Source organism: Leucoraja erinacea, chromosome 36, assembly GCF_028641065.1.
Source record: "Leucoraja erinacea ecotype New England chromosome 36, Leri_hhj_1, whole genome shotgun sequence".
NCBI classification, from domain to species: Eukaryota; Metazoa; Chordata; class Chondrichthyes; order Rajiformes; family Rajidae; genus Leucoraja; species Leucoraja erinaceus.
The window spans coordinates 13,266,576-13,278,355 of record NC_073412.1 but is presented as its reverse complement, the minus strand read 5'-3'; the positions used below and the strand labels follow the sequence as shown (position 1 = coordinate 13,278,355).

At 48.5% G+C, this 11,780-nt stretch overlaps 1 protein-coding gene across 1 annotated transcript in view; it reads left to right on the top strand.

Annotated features, from left to right (window-relative positions):
* LOC129713579 (annexin A2-like) overlaps nt 1-6,610 on the top strand; it is a 38,798-nt gene extending 32,188 nt beyond the window's left edge. The window contains exons 10-13 of the mRNA XM_055662738.1: nt 1,872-1,967; nt 3,681-3,739; nt 3,840-3,959; nt 6,381-6,610. Of these exons, the coding sequence (XP_055518713.1) occupies nt 1,872-1,967; nt 3,681-3,739; nt 3,840-3,959; nt 6,381-6,440 (335 nt within the window). The 3' untranslated portion in view covers nt 6,441-6,610. The remainder of the gene's footprint in view (nt 1-1,871; nt 1,968-3,680; nt 3,740-3,839; nt 3,960-6,380) is intronic.
* The last annotated feature ends 5,170 nt before the right edge of the window (nt 6,611-11,780 follow it).

The following is an 11,780-nucleotide window of genomic DNA, read 5'->3' as shown; positions in this document are numbered from 1 at the left end:
CCCATTTTCTATGTCTGAAACGCGCAGCGGGTCAGGCAGCCTCTGTGGAGAGAGAACATAGTCGTACAGTGCCAAAACAGGCCCTTCGGCCCAACTCGTCCAAGATGCCCTATCTAGGCTAGCCCCACCTGCCCGCCTTTAGTTTAGTTTAGATGTACAGCATGCAAAAAAAGGCCGTTCGGAGAACATGCAAACTCCACGCAGACAGCACCCGAGGACGGAACGAACCCGGATCTCTGGCACTGTGAGGCAGCGGTTCTAACAGCTGCGGAACCGTGCCGCTCTTGTGAATCAATGGTCAGAAATAAAGGGCCTGTACCACTTGCCGGTTTTTTTTTTTTCAGCGACTGCCGGCATCATTGACTGACGGTCACTGAAAAATTAACGGCGGTGACGCAGCGTGATGACGTACGTTTTTTCAAGTGTCGCCGCTAGATTTCGAAATGTTCAAAATCCTTTGGCGTCGCTGATATGACGCTGGCAGTCGCTGAAAAATCGCCAAGTGGGACTGGCCCTTAAGTTTTTTGGCCTAATGTTGCTGAAATCATTTGTACATTCATCAAGTTAATGCTAGTAATGCACCTATCATCTACTGTAAATGGTTCATTATCACTGGTTATAGACACAAAATGCTGGAGTAACTCAGCGGGACAGGCAGCATCTCTAGAGCGAAGGAATGGGCGACGTTTCGGGTGAAGACCCTTCTGTTGTTCTGGCAGTGGTGATCCAACACAAGTCAAGAGAGTTTATTGTCATGTGTCCCTGATAGGACAATGAAATTCTTGCTTTGCTTTAGCACAACAGAACATAGTAGGCATTGACTATAGAACAGATCAGTGTGTCCATATACCATTGTATAAATATAAACACACATGAATAAATAAACTGATAAAGTGCAAATAACATATAATGGGCTATTAATAATCATATAACCATATAACAATTACAGCACGGAAACAGGCCATCTCGGCCCTCCAAGTCCGTGCCGAACAAATTTTATTCCCCTTAGTCCCACCTGCCTGCACTCATACCATAACCCTCCATTCCCTTCTCATCCATATGCCTATCCAATTTATTTTTAAATGATACCAATGAACCTGCCTCCACCACTTCCACTGGAAGCTCATTCCACACCGCTACCACTCTCTGAGTAAAGAAGTTCCCCCTCATATTACCCCTAAACTTCTGTCCCTTAATTCTGAAGTCATGTCCTCTTGTTTGAATCTTCCCTATTCTCAAAGGGAAAAGCTTGTCCACATCAACTCTGTCTATCCCTCTCATCATTTTAAAGACCTCTATCAGGTCCCCCCTTAACCTTCTGCGCTCCAGAGCATAAAGACCTAACTTATTCAACCTATCTCTGTAACTTAGTTGTTGAAACCCAGGCAACATTCTAGTAAATCTCCTCTGTACTCTCTCTATTTTGTTGCCATCCTTCCTATAATTGGGCGACCAAAATTGTACACCATACTCCAGATTTAGTCTCACCAATGCTTTGTACAATTTTAACATTACATCCCAGCTTCTATACTCAATGCTCTGATTTATAAAGGCTAGCATACCAAAAGCTTTCTTTACCACCCTATCTATATGAGATTCCACCTTCAAATCAGAGTTTTGTCCGAGCCAGGTTTAATAGCCTGATGGCTGTGGGGAAGTAGCTATTCCTGAACCTGGTCGTTGCAGTCTTCGGGTTCCTGTACCTTCTACCTGAAGGTAGCAGGGAGATGAGTGTGTGGCCAGGATGGTGTGGATCCTTGATGATACTGCCAGCCTTTTTGAGGCAGCGACTGCGATAGATCCCCTCGATGGTAGGAGGTCACCATCACTCAGCAACATTCCTGTTCTAACCTGAATTTCTCTGTGTTTAGTTTTCCAGCGGTACAACGTCCACAGCCCCATCAGGATAACTGAAAGTGTCAAAGATGACATCTCCAAAGACCTGAAGTGCAACTTGGTGGCCCTGGGTAAGACTCATCTCTTCACCTCCGCTGCCGTGACTGCTACACGGTGTGACTACAGGGGCGGCGAGTTGATTTAAGGTCTGCCATTGCCAATGTACGATACAATAAGATAGAACTTAGGGTGGCACGGTGGCGCAGCGGTAGAGTTGCTGCCCTAAGGGTCTGTCCTTCTCAGCCCCATTCTCCTGCTCTCTCCCCATAACCTCTGACACCCGTACTAATCAAGAACCTGTCTATCTCTGCCTTAAAAAATATCCATTGATGGCCTCCACAGCCTTCTGTGGCAAAGAATTCCGCAGATTCACCACCTTCTGACTAAAGAAATGCATCGTTGACATTTACTGGAAGATGAAGTCCAATAAAGACTGGTTAAAGATAGTCCAAGGGTGGCTGGGAGGTCAGGACCTCTAGTTGGTGAGAGGATGATTCAGTGCCTGATAACTGTTCCCTGAATCTGGAGGTTCCTTTTTCACACTTCTGTACCTCTGGTGTGATGGGTGCAGGAGGGAATGGGGGTTAGTGCTCGAGCTGCATGATCTACCCCCTAAGATCATAAGGAATAGCAGTAGAATTAGGCCCACCGTCTACTCCGCCATTCAATCATGGCTGATCTATTCTCTTCCTCGTAACCCCATTCTCCTACCTTTTCCCCATAACTCCTGTCATCTGTACTAATCAAGAATCTATCTATCTCGGCCTTAAATATATTCACTTGTGGCCTCCACAGCCTTCAGTGGCAAAGAATTCCACAGATTCACCAACCCTCTGGCTGAAGAAATTCCTCCTCATCTCCTTCCTCAAAGAATGTCCTTTAATTCTGCGGCTATGACCTCGACTCCTAGACTCTCCCACTAACGGAAATATCCTGGGGACATCCACTCTATCCAAGCCTTTCACTATTCTGTCTGTTTCAATGTGGTTCCCCCTCATTCTTCTAAACTCCAGCGAGTACAGGCCCAGTACCGTCCAATGCTCATCCTAAATTAACCTACTCATTCCTGGGATCATTCTTGTAAAACCTCCTCTGGATCCTCTCCAGAGCCAGCACATCCGTCCTCATGATGTCCTAATTTGAGGAAGGACATCCTTGTGATTGAGGCAATGCAGCGTAGGTTCACGAGATTGATCCCTGCGATGGTGGGACTGTCATATGAGGAAAGATTGAAAAGACTAGGCTCGTATTCACTGGAGTTTAGAAGGATGAGCGAGGGGATGTTTCTTATAGAAACATATAAAATTATAAAAGGACTGGACTAGCGAGATGCAGGAAAAATGTTCCCAATGTTGGGCGAGTCCAGAACCAGGGGCCACAGTCTTAGAATAAAGGGGAGGCCATTTGAGACTGAGGTGAGAAAAATCTTTTTCACCCAGAGAGTTGTAAATTTATAGAATTCCCTGCCACAGAGGGCAGTGGAGGCCAAATCACTGGATGGATTTAAGGGAGAGTTAGATAGAGCACTATGGGGCTAGTGGAGGCAAGTGATATGGGGAGAAGGCAGGCACGGGTTATTGATAAGGGACGATCAGCCATGATCACAATGAATGGCGGTGCTGGCTCAAAGGGCTGAATCACCTCCTGCTGCACCTATTTTCTATGTTTCTATATGGTGTCCAGATTTGCTCGCAGTACTCTAAATGTGGCTTGGACCAGAACCTTATAGAGTCTCAGCGTTACATCCCTGGTTGGTAACAGCCTCATTGTGTGTCTCTTCACAGTGCAATGCATCCAGAACACGCCCGAGTTCTTTGCTGACAAGTTGTCCCAGATTATCAAGGTAAAGGATCTCGGCTTTTCATAGATGCTTCCGTTAACACGAGAGTTTTCAGAGAGAGTCGGTGTGTTTCGGTAACTAAACGTCACGTTGCGATCTGCAGGGTGACCTGAAGCGGGACGTGCTGACCAGGATCATGGTGTGTCGCTCCGAGATTGACCTGCTCAACATCCGCAGAGAGTTCAAAAAGAAGACTAGCCAATCTCTCCACCAATGCATCAAGGTGAGTGGTGGGCACGGCTGCACAGTCCTTGCCTCTCCCTGCAGGAATGTCTGGGCTGTTCGTAAACCCTGGACCACCTCAACACTCTTAGAGAAAGTAGACAGTGCTGGAGACACTCAGCGGGTCATGCAGCATCTCTACAGAACATGGCTAGGCGACAATAGACAATAGGTGCAGGGGTAGGCCATTCGGCCCTTCGAGCCAGCACCGCCATTCAATGTGATCATGGCTGATCATCCCCAATCAGTACCCCGTTCCTGCCTTCTCCCCATATCCCCTGACTCCGCTATTTTTAAGAGCCCTTTCTAGCTCTCTCTTGAAAGCATTCAGAGAACCTGCCTCCACCACCCTCTGAGGCAGAGAATTCCACAGACTCACCACTCTCTGTGAGAAAAAGTGTTTCCACTTCTCCGTTCTAAATGGCTTACTCATTCTTAAACTGTGGCCCCTGGTTCTGGACTCCCCCAACATTGGGAACATGTTTCCTGCCTCTAGCGTATCCAAGCCCTTAACAATCTTATATGTTTCAATGAGATGCCCTCTCATCCTTCTAAACTCCAGAGTGTACAAGCCCAGCTGCTCCATTCTCTCAGCATATGACAGTCCTGCCATCCCGGGACTGTCACAGCGTGCTGCAGAAACTCAGCAGGGCAACACGGTGGCGCAGTGGTACAGTTGCTGCCTTACAATGCTTGCGGCGCCAGAGACCTGGGTTCGATCCCGATTATGGGTGCTGTACGTATGGAGTTTGTACGTTCTCCCCGTGAGTTTTCTCTGAGATCTTTGGTTTCCTCCCACGCACCAAAGACGTACAGTTATATAGTTAAATTGGCTTGGGAACTGTAAAAAATGTCCCTAGTGTGTGTAGGATAGTGTAAAGGCCCTGTCCCACTTTCCTGAATTATTCACGAACTCTCCCGAGTTTTCCCCTTGATTTGAACTCTGTGAATGTCGGTTAATGTCGGTAGCGAGTCCATAGGAGTCCGTAGATGTTTCAACATGTTGAAAAATGTCCACGAGTTTAAAAATAGCCACGAGTACCTACGAACGGCTATTACCTTAATTTTATGAGTTCGAATCAAAGGGAAAACTCGGGAGAGTTCATGAGTAACTCGGGAAAGTGGGACAGGGTCTTTAAAGCCCTGTCCCACGGTACAAGCTCATTCCAAGATCTCTCCCGAGTTTGCCCTGATTCGAACTCGGAGATTTACGGTAATGGCCACTCCTCGGTACTCGGGGATCTCGTGGACATTTTTCAACATGTTGAAAAATCTTCTCGAGTCTTCCCGTGCTTACCCTGCCGCTAGCGAGTCTTCCGAGCACCTGCCGTTAGCACTAAGAGGGGGGTGGGGGGATGACACTGGGAAAGATAATCGCCAAGATTAATATGCAGGGTTGTGTGACGATGACTTCTCTTTTAATTGGCACCTTCATCTCTGCCTCCACCACCAACAGTTGCAGCACAAACCAGCCACTCACCACGCACTGTGTGAAGAATCTTGCCTCGTATATCTACTGCAAACTTCTCCCCACTCTAGTATTTGATTATTCTATCCATGGAAAAAGATTCTGACCATCGACCCAATCATCAGTAGCATCATTGGAGATGCATTGGCTAGTGTACAGGGCGAAGGTTGGTCGGCATGGACCCAGTGGGCTGAAGGGCCTGTTTCCATGCTGTATCTCTAAATTACATCTCACCGTGTGCACTGTTTTGGGAGGTTTAAGGGGGAAGAGGTATCAGACAAGCAATAGTATAGATAGACACAGTGCTGTTTCGCTGAACACCTTCACTCAGTCCGCCTCGGCCTACCTGATCTCCCAGTTGCTCAGCACTTTAACTCCCACCCACATTCCCACACTGACCTTTCTGTCCTGGGCCTCCTCCATTGTCAAAGCGAGGCCCAGCGCAAATTGGAGGAACAGCACCTCATATTTCACTTGGGCAGCTTGCACCCCAGCGGTATGAATATTAATCTCTCTACCCTTTGCTTTCCCATCTCTCCACTCTCCTAGTTGTCGTACTAGTTTCACTGTCGTCCTGTCAAGTTCCACTGTCTGTATAACTCATTATCAGTCTGAAGAAGGGTCTCGACCCGAAACGTCGCCCATTCCTTCTCTCCATAGATGCTGCCTCACCCGCGTGTTACTCCAGTATTTTGTGTCTAACTCATTATCTCCTAGCCCACAGCCAACAATGGACCATTGTGGGCTCCACCTCGCCTTAATTATTGTTGCTTTCTGCATATCGTTCATTAATTTGTTCCAAGTGCCGTCTGTATCTCTCGTTCCCCTCTCCCCCGACTCTCCGTCTGAGGAAGGGTCTCGGCCCGAAACGTCACCTATGCCTTCTCTCCGGAGATGCTGCCGGCCCGCTGGGTTTTTGTGTCTGACCATCGTGTCCATGTCTGTGCGTTGCAGGTGGCCATCAAGGACGACTTTCAACGTGTGCTGCTGGCCCTGTGTGCGGGCGATGACTAGCGACAGCAAGGACATGGCGCTCCCCACCCCCACTCCCGACCCGGGGAGGCTGGATGCTGCCAGGACCACTCCACCCCCCCTCATCATCTCATCTAACTCCAAAATATTCCCGCAGTGTGCTCTCGTGAGATTGTGACCGATTGTAACCAGATAATAAATGTTTGAGAACACTTCTGTGTAGGTCGTGTGTTGTCAAATAGAGGCGATGTAAACTTGGGCAGCCTACACCCCAGCGGTGTTAATATTCTCTATGGTATCTGCCTCCACCACCACCCCTGGCAGCGAACTCCACGCACCCACCCGCACATCTCCTTTAAACTTTACTCATCTGAACTTCATGTGCCTGTCCCACTGGCGATTTTTCAGCAGACTGCTGGCATCTGTCAGAGTGGCGCAGACGCACGCAGACACACGCGCAGACACACGCGCAGACACGCACAGACACAGAACAGAAACACACAAAGGCACATCCCCTACAAACCCCTCCTTCCTTAACCAGCCTGTTATGTAGGTGGGGGACAGGGCAAGAGGGGGGAGCGCTGTCTAAAAAATTCACTCGATGCAAAGCCAATGTGATACAGACACACACCGCGATGAACAGGAAGGTTGGCGCTGTAAAAAGACGGCTAAAGCACCGTGTGCGGTAAGTCCTTTAAAAGATGGGAGGGAAGGAGTGGAGACAACTTTTAAGAAGCCAGAGATACACGGCAGCGAAGCTCGGCGGACATTTAACATTACCGGTCGGTTATCCCTGGTTCTGAAAACTACTTACCTTCTTTTTTTTTTCCCCCAATGAGCCAAAGAAATTGACCATATCCAGCACCGGCTACAACCGACGAGAACCTCCGACCTCCTGGCGACCCACCTAATAATTAGCGGCAACCATAATGAGGCCACGACTAGATTCCAGAATGCGGGGACTCCTCACGGCCATGAAGGCGACTCGCTGACAACATGTGGTGACCACATAGTCTCCTGCAATCGCATAAAAAGTCACCTAAGTGGGACAGGCCCATCCTACACCCTAAAGTCTTTGAAGTTCCTGCCTCCGTAGGGTTACAACTACATAAGCGCCTCATTCCCAACAGTATGAATATTGACCTCAAACTTCCAGTAACCCTTCCCTTCCCTCTCTCTCCATCCCTCTCCCATCCTAGTCCTCCTAATTAAATTTTACCCTAGCATGCTTCGTTGTCCGTTTCCCCTAACTAACAATGATCCATTCCATATTTTCCTTTGATCTCTCGTTTTCACGCCTTACTCTTCCAGATCTCTGTATCTCCCTCTTCCCTGACTCTCAGTCTGAAGAATGGTCTTGACCTGAAAAATCACCCACTCCTTCTTTCCAGAGATGCTGCCAGTCCCGCTGAGTTACTCCATTGTGTGGAGTCTTTCATCAGTGTAGTCCCTTCCTACCACCGATACAAGGAGTTGCAGCAGCTACTTTACCAAGAAAGTGCCAAAGTGCTGGAGTAACTCAGCCGGTCAGGCAGCATCGCTGGATAATGGAGATACTACATGTTGCTCTGAGTTACTGCAGCACTGTGTGTTGGAGTAACTAAACCCGCACGCTAACACTTTCCTACACGCAATAGGGACAATTTTATATATACTGTATCTCAATAGACAATAGGTGCAGGAGTAGGCCATTCAGCCCTTCGAACCAGCACCGCCATTCAATGTGATCATGGCTGATCATCCCCAATCAGTACCCCGTTCCTGCCTTCTCCCCATATCCCCTGACTCCGCTATTTTTAAGAGCCCTCTCTAGCTCTCTCTTGAAAGCCTCCAGAGAACCGGCCTCCACTGCTCTCTGAGGTAGAGAATTCCACAGACTCTCCACTCTCTGTGAGAAAAAATATTTCCTCGTCTCCGTTCTAAATGGCTTATCCCTTATTCTTAAACTATGGCCCCTGGTTCTGGACTCCCCAAACATCAGGAACATGTTTCCTGCTTCTAGCGTGTCCAAGTATCAAACCTGTACGTCTTTGGTGTGTGGGAGGAAACCGAAGATCCCAGAGAAAATGCACGCAGGTCATGGGGAGAACATGCAAACTTCGTACAGACAGCAACCGTAGTCAGGATCGAACTCGGGTCTCTGGCGCTGTAAGGCAGCAACTCTACCACGGTGATGCTGTTAATTTCTCCACAGTAATAAACAGAGATGCTGGCGGAACAGCAGGCCTGAAGATGTACCTGTCCCTTTACCCTCCCCCCCCCCCCCCCCTCAACTCCATACAAGGACCCCAACAGTCTTTCCAGGTGAAGCAGGGATTCACCTGCACCTCCTCCAACCTCATCTACTGTATCCGCTGTTCCAGATGTCAACTTCTCTACATGGGCGAGACCAAGCGCAGGCTCGGCGATCGTTTCACTGAACACCTCCGCTCAGTCGCCTTAACCTACCTGATCTTATCCCAGTGGCTCAGCACTTCAACTCCTCCTCCCATTCCTGATCGGATCTTTCTGTCCTGGGCCTCCTCCATTGCCAGAGTGAGGCCCAGTGCAAATTGGAGGAACAGCACCTCATATTTTGCTTGGGCAGCTTACACCCCAGCGGTATGAACATTGAATTCTCTAACTTCAAATAGCCCTTACTTTCCCTCTCTCTCCATCCCCTCCCCCTTCCCAGTTCTCCGACCAGTCTTTCTATCTCCAACTACATTTTATCTCTGTCCCGCCCACTCCCCTGACATCGGTCTGAAGAAGGGTCTCGACCCAAAATGTCGCCCATTCCTTCTCTCCACAGATATTGCCTGACCCGCAGTTACTCCAGCAGTCTGTTCTTTGCTCGACATTGATCTAATTGTGATTGTAATTAATTTTATTAGTCAAGTATTTAAACATACAATTAATTTGATTTGCCCCCAGTTATACAAAAAAAAGCACCAAGATACATACAGACATAACAATTAAACATAAACAGGCGTGTGAGAATCCCCAGGGTTTTTTCTCCACTGTGATGGAAGGCAAATAACTTGTATCTTCTCTCCTCTATTTCTCCCGCGGTAGGGACGAGCAAACCTCCACAGTTGGCGATCGAAGCTCCTGCAATCGGGGTGATCGGAGTTCCTGCAGTTGGAGCTCCCGCAGTCGATCCCTGACCAAGGGGCCACCAGCTCCACAGTGTTAAGGCCACAGTGCAGACGGATATACGAATGGATAAGGTTCCATCTCCGTCGAGGAAAGAGATAAAGAATGTTTCCCCCCCTAATACAAAAACTAAAGGTTCACTATAAACATACTAGTAGACACAGACCAAAATCACAAAACAAGAACTCAGACGAGACGGGCTGTGGATGCGGCTACCGTGTACCTTTTGGGATCCATACTTGTTCTTGCCCCTTTGTTCTCGGCGATGCGGCCCATCTACATGGGCCTGTCCATGGCTATCGGACCTCGGTCCATCAGGTAGGAGTGTACCCACCCCCACAACAAGCACCTCTCCAACATGGCCGCCCCCACAACAAGCACCACTCCAACATGGCCGCCCCCATGACAAGCACCACTCCAACATGGCCGCCCCCACAACAAGCACCACTCCAACATGGCCGCCCCCATGACAAGCACCACTCCAACATGGCCGCCCCCACAACAAACACCACTCCAACATGGCCGCCCCCACACGACAAGCACCGCTCCAACATGGCCGCCCCCATGACAAGCACCACTCCAGCATAGCCGCCCCCACAACAAACACCACTCCAACATGGCCGCCCCCACAACAAGCACCTCTCCAACATGGCCGCCCCCACACGACTCCAACATGGCCGCCTCTATCTGCTCTCAACCACAGCCCGTTCATGCGAGGCAATTGGATGATCACTGCAACGCCGGCTCTGAAATGACAAGCCATTTATTACACGGTTCTCAACGGGGAATAAAACCACTACATGCAAGTCAAGAAATGTCTGCTGTTTTATAGCAAGTGGCAGCCACCACAAAGGGCCTGTTCCCGCACTGTGTCTCTAAACTAAACTGAACTTTATTGATCCCAGGAGGGAAATTGATCTGCCAACTGTCATAAAACACAAAATACATGAAACATGAAATTAAAGTGACGTGTGGAAAGGATTGGGGATGTGCAAAGATTGAGGGGGGGGAGGGGGGACAGTCTACCCCACAACAGAAGGGGGAGGAGTTGTACAGTTTGATACCCACAGGGAAGAAGGATCTCCTGTGGCGTTCTGTGCTGAGTCTTGGTGGAACCAGTCTGTTGCTGAAGGTGCTCCTCAGGTTGACCAGTGTGTCATGGAGGGGGTGAGCTGCATGGTCCAGGATGCTCCGCAGTTTTGAGGAGCATCCTCCCCTCCAGGTATCTCTGCAGGAGGTGGAGAGATATGGGTTATGTGCAGATGTGATGGTCTTCGCATCATGTTCAGCATCTCCTTGGTGGGCCAAAGGGCCTGTTCTAAGTTCCATGTACTATGACAGAGTAAAGAGAAGCATTGATGAGTCAGGTGGAGCGCATTGCGTTTTAATGAGTGCAGGGTCAGTAATTGAGAGGATCGGACCATTACATTGTCCGATCTAATGCAATGTCACAGAAGGCCAGGTTAGCCACTTCATAGTGAATGGCAGGCCCCTGGGGAGTGTTCCAGGGCAGAGGCATCTATGAGTAGGAAGGAACTTCAGATGCTGGTTTGAACACAGAATGCTGGAGTAACTCAGCGGACAGGCAGCATCTATGGAGAGAAGGAATGGGTGACGTTTTGGGTCGAGGCCCTTCTACCGACGAAGGGTCTTCTCTCCAGAGATGCTGCCTGTCCCGCTGAGTTACTCCAGCACTTTGTGACTATCTTGGATTACTGTTGACACAGAATGCTGGAGAAACTCAGCGGGTGAGGCAGCATCTCTGGAGAAAAGGAGTGGGCGACGTTTCGGGTCGAGACTACTGTGTACAGTTTTGATCACCAGGTTATTGGAAGGATGTTGTTAAGCTGAGAAAGAATGCAAAGTCGAGTTCAGGAGGCTGATTGTGATAGAAACATAGAACATAGAAAAATATGCGCAGGAGTAGGCCATTCGGCCCTTCGAGCCGACACTGCCATTCAACATGATCATGACTAAAATCCTGCTTTCTCCCCATGAGATAGCAATGTTACAACATTTTGAGATTATAAAAATCAAGTCTGTAATTTATCCCATCAGATAAAGCATAAAAAGAAGTTTAATTTGACACCTAATTCACTTTCATATCTTCAGTATTAAAAAAGTTAAGGCCATTTCATACTGAAATTAGCATCTTGTTCCCTATTGATTTTCCATTGACACAAAAGCTGTGATCGAGGACAGTCAAAAGCCCATAACTTTATTAAAAATTAAGAGAACTGAAAGAAA